General features: G+C 46.5%; 1 protein-coding gene across 6 annotated transcripts in view; it reads right to left on the bottom strand.

Annotated features, from left to right (window-relative positions):
- Nucleotides 1–19: 19 nt before the first annotated feature.
- LOC106579277 (leucine zipper tumor suppressor 2) overlaps nucleotides 20–13,600 on the bottom strand; it is a 49,891-nt gene continuing 36,310 nt past the window's right edge. For all 6 annotated transcript variants that reach the window (XM_014159054.2, XM_014159047.2, XM_014159050.2 and 3 more), the window contains 4 exons: nucleotides 10,298–10,873; nucleotides 9,527–10,132; nucleotides 8,974–9,243; nucleotides 20–2,508 (listed from right to left, as the gene is read on the bottom strand). In XM_014159054.2, the coding sequence (XP_014014529.2) occupies nucleotides 1,762–2,508; nucleotides 8,974–9,243; nucleotides 9,527–10,132; nucleotides 10,298–10,840 (2,166 nt within the window). In that variant the 5' untranslated portion in view covers nucleotides 10,841–10,873 and the 3' untranslated portion in view covers nucleotides 20–1,761. The remainder of the gene's footprint in view (nucleotides 2,509–8,973; nucleotides 9,244–9,526; nucleotides 10,133–10,297; nucleotides 10,874–13,600) is intronic.

Here is a 13,600-nt window from a genome sequence, read left to right on the forward strand (position 1 = left end):
AGCCATTAAAAAGCAGCTATTCGTTTTTAATCAATGGTTTTTATTAAAAACAGTCAGTTGGTACAATAAATTTACAGCATGAAAATATACATTTAATGTCTTCATACAAATACTGTGGATAAAGAAAAACATGGAATCATGGAGGGGCATTCAGTCAAACGTCATTATGCCGACGTGGTACTGGAAGGACCCAACAGGACGTGTGACATTGCTTTGGTCAATTCACAGTGGCTGTTTATTTTGAAATAGATCATATCTATATTTCACCATATGTGATTTGTCAGTATTAGGGATATCTACAATGAAGGGTTAACAGCGATATGGGGATATGTACAGTAAGTGTCTTTCTCTTGTGAATGAGTGTGCTTCTTTATACAGAAGTTGATGAAAAGTTAACAGTCATAGCTTGGCCAGTCTAATTTAACTTTATAAAAAAGACTAAGCATCTCTCACTTAGTGCATGTCCTCTCACCTGTACAAAAAGCATGTTCGCAAAACGGCCAGAGCTGCATACAAATATTTTCAGAGAAACAACGATCCATAGAGATGAATCCATCCATGCTATTGTACTTCTGCGGGAGACAGATCACAAAAAGGTAAAGCAGATTATCTTCACAACAATAGAAAGCATATCGGAGTGTGCTTTAATGACGTTTCCTTTTGAATTTCTACGGTTTCCGTTTTGCTCGCTGAAGATACTGTGCCGATACTGAATGAAATGACATCCTGTGTGTGTGTGTGTGTAATAGGGAAATTCGAGATCACTAATGTCCATATTTAGATAATCAAATATGTCATGGAATGAGATGACTTTTGGTAATCGTGACATTGAAGCGTTTCCCTTCTTTTTTGCCAATTAACCTGTTGTATTTGAGAACAACATGCCGAAGAAAACAAGTTTTATAAGGCTCTACCTACCAAGAACACCCACAGTGAATAAGGAGGAAGTACACATTTCTAGGGAGTAGGAGGAGTTCCTTGATGTTCAGTGAATACCACAGACAGACAGGATGTATCCCCTCCACGCTGTACGAGACTCATCTGACTTCAACATCACTCTCCCTGTCAGCGTACTCTCCTATTGTCACATCAGATCACACTGTGTTTGTACGATTTCAAGCCAATAAGGGTCGATATTGGGATCTTTTCAGAACGCTGAGGAACTACCGGCAACTCCTCCACCTGCTCCAGTTTCAGAAAGGCCCAATAAATTCAACCCTCCAAAGCTGCTTGCCGCAGTGGTACGTTACTGTGCTCAATATCAAGGTCTTAGAAATGTTGGTAGTCTATTAGATTTAACACAATAAGCCCAGCTTAATCTTAAAAAGGTAAGGAAACAAACCAAATTAGTAATATCTGCTTAGAACGGCCATGTTTTGACTAGATGTTCACAAGCGGGAGGAGCCTACTGTAGCACACAGAGAGCTTCAACTGCATTTTGAAATCTAGACTAGAAACAGCCACTGTGTGTGTGTGTGTGTGTGTGTGTGTGTTTGTGCGTGCGTCGACATTAGCCAGAGGGAGTCAACCATAAGACATTTGTGAGACGGAGTTGAAGCGCAGGAACATAGGCAGAGTAGACCAACTATAAAAAGACTACTACATACCGTACTGACCCTGATGGAGACCTACTGAAGGATTCTGAAGTGACCTACTAAGCAATTATAGAGGCTCTCTTGGCTTCCTGTAGATGCTCCTAGTGGATCACATGCATATTGCGGATAGAGAGCAGGAGACACGCAGAGAGAAAAGGTGGTGGTGTCAGATCTCAGTAGCGGTGATCTCGTCAAAGTTGATCTCGTTGCCGCTGCCTTCGTCCTGCTCCTCCAGCTCGTCCCGGGTCTCCAGTTCTAGACTGAGCTCCCGCAGCATTCCCTCCAGCTCCCGGTTCTTCCGGTACATCCCCACGTAGTTCTGCTGCAGCTGCTTCTGGTACTGGATCACCTTGTCCTTTTCCTCCTGCCAGACCCTGTGCTCCTCCTCAAAGCTGCACGCCTGCTCCTCCCCCCGCTGGCGTTCTGTGGCTAACTCCGCCCTCAGACTCTCCATCTGCACCCGGAGGCTTTGGAGGGCCTCGCTCTCATAGACCCGCTTGGCCTCGTCGCTCTCATAGGTCAACAAATGTGGCTCCTCCCCTTCCGGGAAGGCCTGGCACTGCCTGCCTCCACTACCATTGTGGGCGGGGGCCTGGAGGCTTGTCTGATCGGCCGCGGTGTCAGCGCGGAGGCGGGCTGTCTCCTCCTCCAAGCGGCCCACCTTCTGGCGGAGGAGCTGGGCCTCACTCTTGCGGCGCTGCAGCTCGTTCTGGCACACCTCCAGCTCCAGGGTGCGCAGGCGGCCGGCGGAGGTGGCCTCCTGTAGCAGGGCCTGGCTTGTGGCGAGCTCGCCACGGGAGTCCCGAAGCTGTCCACGCAGAGAGACGATCTCCCCCACGCGCTGAGCCAGCTCCCCCTGGAGATCCTTCAGCTGCTGCTTCAGCAAGGAGATCTCCCCAGACTTCTGACACACCTGAAGGAAACACAACTAGTGTCATATACACAGTGTACACAACATTAGGAACACCTTCCTAATATTGAGTTGCACCCCCTTTTGCCCTCAGAACAGCCTCTGTTTTATTTTATTTACCCTTTATTTAACTAGGCAAGTAAGTTAAGAACAAATTCTTATTTACAATAACGGCCTACCAAAAGGCCTCCTGTGGGGACGGGGGCCTGGGATTTAAATATATATACACACACACACACAATATAAATATAGGACAAACACACATCACAATAAGAGAGACAACACTACATAAAGAGAGACCTAAGACAACATAGCAAGGCAGAAACACATGAAAACACAGCATGGTAGCAACACAACATGGTAGCAGCACAAAACATGGTAAACATTATTGGGCACAGACAACAGCACAAAGGGCAAGAAGGTAGAGACAACAATACATCACGCAAAGCAGCCACAAGTGTCAGTAAGAGTGTCCATGATTGAGTCTTTGAATGAAGAGATAGAGATAAAACTGTCCAGTTTGAGTGCGTGCTGCAGCTCGTTCCAGTCGCTAGCTGCAGCGAACTGAAAAGACTCAGGGATGTGTGTGCTTTGGGGATCTTTAACAGAATGTGACTGGCAGAACAGGTGTTGTATGTGGAGGATGAGGGCTGCAGTAGATATCTCAGATAGTGGGGAGTGAGGCCTAAGAGGGTTTTATAAATAAGCATCAACCAGTGAGTCTTGCAATGGGTATACAGAGATGTTTGTCAAGGCATAGACAAAAGGTGTCGAAAGCGTTCCACAGGGATGCTGGCCCATGCTGGTGTCAATTTGTCTGGATGTCCTTCGGGTGATGGACCATTCTTGATACGCAGCGTGAAAAAAACAGCAGCGTTGCAGTTCATGACACACTCAAAGCTGTGCGCCTGGCACCTACAACCATACCCCACTCAAAGGCACTTAAATCTTTTGTCTTTCCCATTCAACCTCTGAATGGCACACGTGCACAATCCATGTCTCAATTGTCTCAAGGCTTAAAAATCCTTCTTCAACCTTACTCTTCCCCTTCATCTACACTGATTGAAGTGGATTTAACAGGTGACATCAATAAGGGATTATAGCTTTCACCTGGTCAGTTTTTGTCAGGGATGGGCAAATCCAGTCCTCGGGGCCTGATTGGTGTCACACTTTTGCCCCAGCAAACACACCTGTCTCCAATAATCAACTAATAATGATCTTCAGTTTAGAATGCAATTTGATTAATCAGCTGTGTTTGCTAGAGATGGAGAAAAGTGTGACACCAATCAGGCCCCCGAGGACTGGATTTGCCCACCCCTGGTCTGTGTCATGGAAAGAGCAGGTGTTCCTAATGTTTTCTACAATTAGTGTATAGTAGATGGGCATTCCGAGTCTTTTTGGTGAGCCGGATCATTTGGCTCCGTTCAGCTAAAAGACCTGTCCATTTGGCTCCCAAACGGCTCTTCGTTCATTAGTGCTTAGAAATGTACCATGACATGACAAAAATAGCAAATATCTTATGTTAAACCTATAAAGTTGCCTGCTATTATGTCAGATCGTGACATCCGAGTTCAAATACATTTTTACCTGACCAAATTATTAGACGGCCCGCAAAAAAGAAGAAATTTGAACGCACTGAAAAAAATGCATGTGGACCAGAATGAGTCTCTCTCCTCACTTTCTACTGTTCCTGCAGTGAGGAATTACAGAATGTTTTTATAACTTATCTGCAGATAATTGTGAGCTTAAAAAGCAGTTGTAACAGTATGCAAATCAGGGAGTCAAATGAACGGCTCGTTCACAAATGCGATTTGGTTCCCGACGTTCACCAAAAAGATCTGTTAAAAAAGAGACGTTAGTTCGTGAACGACCCATCATTAATATATAAAGGAATCACACCACAAACTAAGTCCTATGAATATATTAAGATATATGACAATATACAGTGCATTCGGAAAGTATTCAGACCCCTTGACTTTTTCCACATTTTGTTACATTACAGTCTTATTCTAAAATGTATTAACATTGTTTTTTTCCCCCTCTCAATCTACACACAATACCCCATAACGAGAAAGCAAAAAACTGGTTGTTAGACATTTTTGCAAATTTATATAAAAAAAACGGAAATATTACATTTACATACAGTACCAGTCAAAAGTTTGGACACACCTACTCATTCAAGGGTTTTTCTTTATTTTTACTATTTTCTACATTGTAGAATATTAGTGAAGACATCACAACTATGAAATAACACCTATGGAATCATGTAGTATCCCAAAAAATTGCTTAACAAATCAAAATAGATCATATATTTGAGATTCTTCAAAGTAGCCACCCTTTGCTTTGATGACAGCTTTGCACCCTCTTGGCATTCTCTCAACCAGCTTCATCTGGAATGCTTTTCCAACAGTCTTGAAGGAGTTCCCACATATACTGAGCACTTGTTGGCTGCTTTTCCTTCACTCTGTGGTCCAACTCATCCCAAACCATCTCAATTGGGTTTAAGTCGGGTGATTGTGGAGGCCAGGTCATCTGATGCAGCACTACATCACTCTCCTTTTAGGTCAAATAGCTCTTACAAGCCAGGAGGTGTTGGGTCAATGTCCTGTTGAAATACAAATGATGGTCATGCAAACCAGAAGGGATGACGTATTACTGCAGAATGCGATGGTAGCCATGCTGGCTAAGTGTGCCTTGAAATCTAAATAAATCACTGACAGTGTCACCAGCAAAGCACCCCCACACCATCACACCTCCTCCTCCATGCTTCACGGTGGGAACCACACATGCGGAGATCATCCATTCACCTACTCTGCATCTCAAGACACGGCGGTTAGAACCAAAAATCTCAAATTTGGACTCATCAGACCAGAGGACAGATTTCCACCAATCTAATGTCCATTGCTCGTGTTTCTTGGCCCAAGCAAGTCTCTTCTTATTGGTGTCCTTTAGTGGTTTCTTTGCAGCAATTCAACCATGAAGACCTGATTCACACAGTCTCCTCTGAACAGTTGATGTTGAGATGTGTCTGTTACTTGAACTCTGAAGCATTTATTTGGGCTGCAATTTCTGAGGCTGGTAACTCTAATGAAGTTATCCTCTGCAGCAGAGGTAACTCGGAGTCTTCCATTCCTGTGGTAGTCCTCATGAGAGCCAGTTTCATTATAGCGCTTGATGGTTTTTGCAATTGCACTTGAAGAAACTTTCAAAGTTCTTGAAATGTTGCGTATTGACTGACCTTCATGTCTTAAAGTAATGATAGACTGTCGTTTCTCTTTGCTTATTTGAGCTGTTCTTGCCATAATATGGACTTGGTCTTTTACCAAATTGGGCTATGTTCTTTATATCACTCCTACCTTGTCACAACACAACTGATTGGCTCAAACGCACTGAGGAAAGAAACTCCACAAATTCACTTTGAACAAATCACACCTGTTAATTCAAATGCATTCCAGGTGGCTACCTTATGAAGCTGGTTGAGAGAATGCCAAGAGTGTACAAAGCTGTCATCAAGGCAAAGGGAGGCTACTTTGAAGAATCAGAAAAATATATTTCAATTTGTTTAACACTTTTTCTGGTTACTAAATAATTCCATATGTGTTATTTCATAGTTTTGATGTCTTCACTATTATTCTACAATGTAGAAAATAGTAAAAATAAAGAAAAACCCTTGAATGAGTAGGTGTTCCAAACTTTTAACTGGTATTGTAAGTATTCAAACCATTTACTCAGTACTTTGTTAAAGCACCTTTGGCAATGATTACAGCCTCAAGTCTTCTTGGGTATGACGCTACAAGCTTGGCACACCTGTAGTTGGGGAGTTTCTCCCATTCTTCTCTGCAGATCCTCTCAAGCTCGGTCAGGTTGGAAGGGGAGCGTCACTGCACAGCTATTTTCAGGTCTCTCCAGAGATGTTCGATCGGGTTCAAGTCCGGGCTCTGGCTTGGCCACTCAAGAACATTCAAAGACTTGTCCCAAAGCCACTCCTGCATTGTCTTGGCTGTGTGCTCAGGGTCGTTGTCCTGTTGGAAGGTGAACCTTTGCCCAAGTCAGAGGTCCTGAGCGCACTGGAGCAGGTTTTCAAGGATTTCTCTGTACTTTGCGCCGTTCATCTTTCCCTTGATCCGGACTAGTCTCCCAGTCCCTGCCGCTGAAAAACATCCCACAGCACCACCATTCAGGCCAAAGAGTTCAATCTTGGTTTCATCAGATCAGAGAATCTTGTTTCTCATGGTCTGAGAGTCCTTTAGGTGCCTTTTGGCAAACTCCAAGCGGGCTGTCATTTGCCTTTTGCTGAGGAGTGGCTTCCGTCTGGCCACTCTACCATAAAGGCCCGATTGGTGGAGTGCTACAGAGGTAGTTGTCCTTCTGCAAGGTTCTCCCATCTCCTCAGAGGAACTCTGGAGCTCTGTCAGAGTGACCATCGGGTTCTTGGTCACCTCCCTGACCAAGGCCCTTCTCCCCGATTGCTCAGTTTGGCCAGGCAGCCAGCTCTAGGAAGTCTTGTTGGTTCCAAACTTCTTCCCTTTAAGAATGATGGAGGCCACTGTGTTCTTGGGGACCTTCAATGTTGCAGAAATGTTTTGGTACCCTTCCCCAGATTTGTGCCTCGATACAATCCTGTCTCGGAGCACAGGTGTCTGCCTTTCTAAATCATGTCCAATCAATTGAATTCACCACAGGTGGACTCCAATCAAGTTGTAGAAAAACATCAAGGATGATCAATGAAAACAGGATGCACCTGAGCTCTATTTCGAGTCTCATAGCAAAGGGTCTGAATACTTTTTAAAATAACCTGTTTTCACTTTGTCATTATGGGGTAAATTGATGTGTGTAGATTGATGAGGAAATTAATGAGGAAATTAAAATATTTAATCCATTTTAGAATAAGGCTGTAATGTAACAAAATGGAAGGGGTCTGAATACTTTCTAAATGCACTGTGTATATATACACACACACACACTACTACCGTTCAAAAGTTTAGGGGCACTTAAAAATGTCCTTGTTTTTTAAATAAAAACATTTTTGTCCATTAAAATATCAAATCTATCAGAAATACAGTGTAGACATTGTTAATGTTGTAAATGACTATTGTAGCTGGAAACGGCTGATTTTAATAGAATATCTACATAGGCGTACAGAGGCCAATTATCAGCAACCATCACTCCTGTGTTCCAGTGGCACGTTGTGTTAGCTAATCCAAATTTATCACTTTAAAAGGCTAATTGATCATTAGAAAACCCTTTTGCAATTATGTTAGCACAGCCGAAAAATGTGGTTCTGATTTAAAGAAGCAATAAAACTGGCCTTCTTTAGACTAGTTGAGTATCTGGAGCATCATCATTTGTGGGTTCAATTACAGGCTCAACATGGCCAGAAACAAAGACCTTTCTTATGAAACTCTTCAGTCTATTCTTGTTCTGAGAAATGAAGGCTATTCCATGTGAGAGATTGCCAAGAAACTGAAGATATCGTACAATGCTGTGCACTACTCCCTTCACAGAACAGTGTAAACTGGCTCTAACCAGAAAATAAAGAGGAGTGGGAGGCCCCAGTGCACAACTGAGCAAGAGGACAAGTACATTAGTGTCTAGTTTGAGAAACAGACGCCTCACAAGTCCTCAACTGGCAGCTTCATTAAATAGTACCCGCAAAACACCAGTCTCAACGTCAACAGTGAAGAGGCGACACCGGGATGCTGGCCTTCTAGGCAGAGTTGTGAAGAAAAAGCCATATCTCAGACTGGCCAATAAAAAGAAAAGATTGAGGGGGGCAAAAGAACACAGACACTGGACAGAAGAACTCTGCCTGGAAGGCCAACATCATGGAGTCGCCTCTTCACTGTTGACGTTGAGACTGGTGTTTTGCAGGTACTATTTAATTAACCTACCAGTTGAGGACTTGTTAGGCGTCTGTTTCTCAAACTGGACACTAATGTACTTAATGGGGCCTCCCACTCTTTCTATTCTGGTTAGAGCCAGTTTGCGCTGATAATGTACGGCTATGTAGATATTCCATTTTTTTTACAAATCTGCCGTTTCCAGCTACAATAGTCATTTACAACATTAACAATGTCTACACTGTATTTCTGATCAATTTCATGTTATTTTAAATGGACAAAAAAAATGTTTTTCTTTCAAAAACAAGGACATTTCTATGTGACCCCAAACTTTTGAACAGTAGTGTATATATAAAAGAGAGAGTCTTTGTTATAATGTGATTGATGACGATGCGACACCGAGCCAGACTCTTGCCCGCCAGCATCTTACAGAGCAGACCGTTTGTACTAGACTACAACAATTACTCAAAAAGGGGTTACAGTGGTATTTATGGATTGTGTAAAATCCACTGTCTCTACCGCATCCGCTTTGTCTACAAGATATACTAAAGTGCCAAGGCCTAGGAGGTAGGGACTAGGAGTGAATTTGGAATGGGGCCGCCACAGACAGTATTAAGGCCCACCTCACCTCCCACTTGGTCTCCTCCAGCTGGGGCCCTAGGTCGATCTTCTCATGCTCGTAGGAGGTGCAGCGCTCCTCCAGCTGCTCCCTCTCCTGCAGCAGCTGGCTGAAGTCCTCCTGCAGCTTCTTCTTCTCCTGCTGCAGCTGGAAGACCTGCAGCTGGAGCACCTGCTGGGCACGCTGGGCCTTCTGGGAGTGTGTCTGCATCCGAGTGGCGCAGGTCTGACGCAGCTCCTCCAGCTCCAGCTCACAGCGCTTCTGCTTCTCCTCATACACCTGGGGGGAGAGAGGAGACAGGGGGAGACGGGGTAGACGGGGTGGGTAGGTGTGGGTGGCATTGTGTGAGGGTTGCATCGTGTGTGTGTGTAGTGATTGTAATGGCTTGAGTGTCCCAGTATGTCATGACATTTGTCGTTTCGTGTGTGATGGTACATGGTCTGTGTGCCAGGTGCGTGCATGTGTACGTGCGCATGCGCTTGCATGCCTTCATGTGTTTTAGAATATGTGAAGGAAGGTGATTGTGTCTAATGCTCTCTGGTCTATTTACGCCACCATGTACCTGACAAATGGCCATCTCGTTCTCGTCCAGGTTGTCTCGGAGCTGCTGCAGCTCCACGTCTCTCTCCCTCAGCTTATCCTCCAGGTCCCTCACCACCCCCTCGTACCCCCCCTCCACGGGGGCTGGCGACCGCCCGCTCGACCCGCTGTCCGACAGGGGCTGGACACGCCCGCTCAGCGACCCCGACCCTGTGCTCTTACTGGACGAGGAGCGCCCGCTATCCGAGTTGGAGTGCCCGTGCACATTGCCGGGCGCCGTCTTCATGGGCTCTAGGTGGCAACTGACAAGCGGGGTGTCTGCGGGCGGCAGATTGTAGGGGATGCTGCCATAGGGTGGCAGGCTCGACAGGGAGTTCCGGCCCGAGTCAGACATGGAGCAGGTCTGGCTGCCCCCGCCCACGTGGCGCCCGCCGCTGTAGGAGGTGCGTTTCTCCGAGCAGGGCGACAAAGTGTCCGTCTGGCTACCAGGTGACAACAGGTTGAGATTGTTCTGGCTGTCTGATAGGCTGGACCGGTCGTGACGAGGGGAGAGGTACTGCATGGAGTTGCGGCTCTTGGGGATGACGGGTTTGAAGGCGGTGGGCCGGATCACTGTTTTCTCCATGTTCTGAGGGGTGAGACAATTGTTGGGTAAGAGGTTGTAAATAATCTATATTCAGTGAATGTTTCTTTTATTTTTTTCTAATCGTGTTACTGTGAGAGTAGATTGATCTACTGTAAATTGAGGAAACTGAATGACTGTACCATATAGCCTGGACAGGGTCATACTCACCTTCTCCAGCTTCCCCGATACGAGGACCAGTTTGGGCGGGGCTCCTCCTACGTTCCCGTTGAGGCTCCCCAGCTGCCCCTCCTTGGCCTCCTCGAGGTCAATCCCAGCCCTTGGGCTTCCGTTAGCCACATGGTTTTCATTCCAGTCCCCCACATAGTGCTGGTTCAGATACGAGTAATTCCCATTGGTCCCGCTGTCCTTACTGGAGCCAATCACCATCAAGGGCTTCCTGTTGCCAGGCGGAGTGAGGCTACTGAGCAGCGGATCCTGGGATGTGTCAGAGGAGCCCAGGCAAGAAGTGGCACCCAATGTGGTTCTGTGGAGCCTGGAAGTGCCTGGCTCGGGACCGATATCAACGGGCCGGTATTGACGCTCCATGTAGGCCGGGCCGGAGCGGTGGGCAATGAGGCTGCTGACAGAGCCCATGGCCTCCTGGGAGTTGGAGGCGGAGGGGAGGTTAGTGGGCGTGTGGGAGGCAGAGGGGTGGCGGCGGGGGGTGTGGTGACGCTCAGCCGGCATGAGTAGAGCCTGAATCAGGGCCATGGTGGCTGCTGCTCAGTGGGACAGCCACACGATCTGGGGGGACAGAGGTAGAAACAGAGGGACACAGTCAGTCAGATGAATGGGAACTATCAACGTAGCAAAGCAACAACAAAGCGTTACAGTAGAAATATTAGAAATGTACAGCTTGTTTGGACTATGGAACCATCCAGGGTCGTGTTCAGGAGGGCTCAGAGTTCTGAACGTTGCAGATAGAAATGTCTTAGAGATGACCTGAAGAATGTTCACAGACATGCTTCTATGTCATGTAACATATTCTACATTACAGAGAAAGCGTGTCAACTTTCTGTGACCCTGGTAAAACAAAGACTGCACGGATACAAACAAAATACACTGCTCAAAAAAATAAAGGGAACACTTAAACAACACAATGTAACTCCAAGTCAATCACACTTCTGTGAAATCAAACTGTCCACTTAGGAAGCAACACTGATTGACAATACATTTCACATGCTGTTGTGCAAATGGAATAGACAACAGGTGGAAATTATAGGCAATTAGCAAGACACCCCCAGTAAAGGAGTGGTTCTGCAGGTGGGGACCACAGACCACTTCTCAGTTCCTATGCTTCCTGGTTGATGTTTTGGTCACTTTTGAATGCTGGCGGTGCTTTCACTCTAGTGGTAGCATGAGACGGAGTCTACAACCCACACAAGTGGATCAGGTAGTGCAGCTCATCCAGGATGGCACATCAATGAGAGCTGTGGCAAGAAGGTTTGCTGTGTCTGTCAGCGTAGTGTCCAGAGCATGGAGGCGCTACCAGGAGACAGGCCAGTACATCAGGAGACGTGGAGGAGGCCGTAGGAGGGCAACAACCCAGCAGCAGGACCGCTACCTCCGCCTTTGTGCAAGGAGAAGCAGGAGAAGCACTGCCAGAGCCCTGCAAAATGACCTCCAGCAGGCCACAAATGTGCATGTGTCTGCGCAAACGGTCAGAAACAGACTCCATAAGGGTGGTATGAGGGCCCGACATCCACAGGTGGGGGTTGTGCTTACAGCCCAACACCGTGCAGGGCGTTTGGCATTTGCCAGAGAACACCAAGATTGGCAAATTCGCCACTGGCGCCCTGTGCTCTTCACAGATGAAAGCAGGTTCACACTGAGCACGTGACAGAGTCTGGAGACGCCGTGGAGAACGTTCTGCTGCCTGCAACATCCTCCAGCATGACCGGTTTGGCGGTGGGTCAGTCATGGTGTGGGGTGGCATTTCTTTGGGGGGGCCGCACAGCCCTCCATGTGCTCGCCAGAGGTAGCCTGACTGCCATTAGGTACTGAGATGAGATCCTCAGACCCCTTGTGAGACCATATGCTGGTGCGGTTGGCCCTGGGTTCCTCCTAATGCAAGACAATGCTAGACCTCATGTGGCTGGAGTGTGTCAGCAGTTCCTGCAAGAGGAAGGCATTGATGCTATGGACTGGCCCGCCCGTTCCATCCACCAACGCCACGTTGCACCACAGACTGTCCAGGAGTTGGCGGATGCTTTAGTCCAGGTCTGGGAGGAGATCCCTCAGGAGACCATCCGCCACCTCATCAGGAGCATGCCCAGGCGTTGTAGGGAGGTCATACAGGCACGTGGAGGCCACACACACTACTGAGCCTCATTTTGACTTGTTTTAAGGACATTACATCAAAGTTGGATCAGCCTGTAGTGTGGTTTTCCACTTTAATTTTGAGTGTGACTCCAAATCCAGACCTCCATGGGTTGATAAATTGGATTTCCATTGATTATTTGTGTGTGAGATTGTGTTGTCAGCACATTCAACTATGTAAAGAAAAAATTATTTAATAAGATTATTTCTTTCATTCAGATCTAGGATGTGTTGTTTAAGTTGATGTGTTGTTTAAGTTTATTTTTTTGAGCAGTACATGTTCTCCTCCAACAGTTAAATATCCTGTAGCCACAGACAGAGCCAACTCATTTACAGAGCCCTTTCAAGCAGCACAAACATGGGCTTCAGGCCTATGGCTTTCGATGCCTGAGACAGCAAAGGCACAGTCTCCTCTCATGGCAAATAGCCCCTGACATGGTACTCATGATGGGAAGCAAGGCGACTGTCTGTCTCCCTACATCCCTTCAACCTCCTTTCAAAACAATGTTAGGGGGAGTGAACAACAAATCCTAGGGTATTCAATTGGTAATGACATCGTACACACACCATGGCAACCATCTCCTCCCAACCGGTGATCTCATCCAAAACAGCAACACTACACAGATCGACTGTGACATCATCAGTCCCAAGGCACACCGTCTGGTGGTGAGGGGAGAACAATGGTAGACAGGAAATGGCGCATGATGGTGAGGTCACGCTCCGTGTTTTGCAGGAACCCAGCTGTGTCAGGGTTCTTCCCAAAGAACGTAAGAGGGGCGCTGCGCCACCTTGTGGACTGGCTGCGCCGCTTTTCAATCATTTAAGGCTCTAGATTGCAGGAAATGGCACCACCTTGTTAAAAAAAAAAATCCGGTGTGCATTTTAAATAATTCATCACTGCTGGAGGAGTCATCCAAAGCATAACGAGGTCCCAGGGACAGATGTGTCCAGTTGGAGATAGTTCAGTGTCAGAGCTCTGTGAAGTCAGGATCTAAATACAGATACTGCACTAGCCCTAAACTATGTCAAGTCATTTTACACACACACACACACACACACACACACACACACACACACACGTGTTAAGACCAGGACAGTGATTAAATGGGACCGTGGCGTGTCTATCAACCAGCCAGCTCCTCATTAATTACA

Source organism: Salmo salar, chromosome ssa19 (assembly GCF_905237065.1).
Source record: "Salmo salar chromosome ssa19, Ssal_v3.1, whole genome shotgun sequence".
In the NCBI taxonomy this organism is placed as follows: Eukaryota; Metazoa; Chordata; class Actinopteri; order Salmoniformes; family Salmonidae; genus Salmo; species Salmo salar.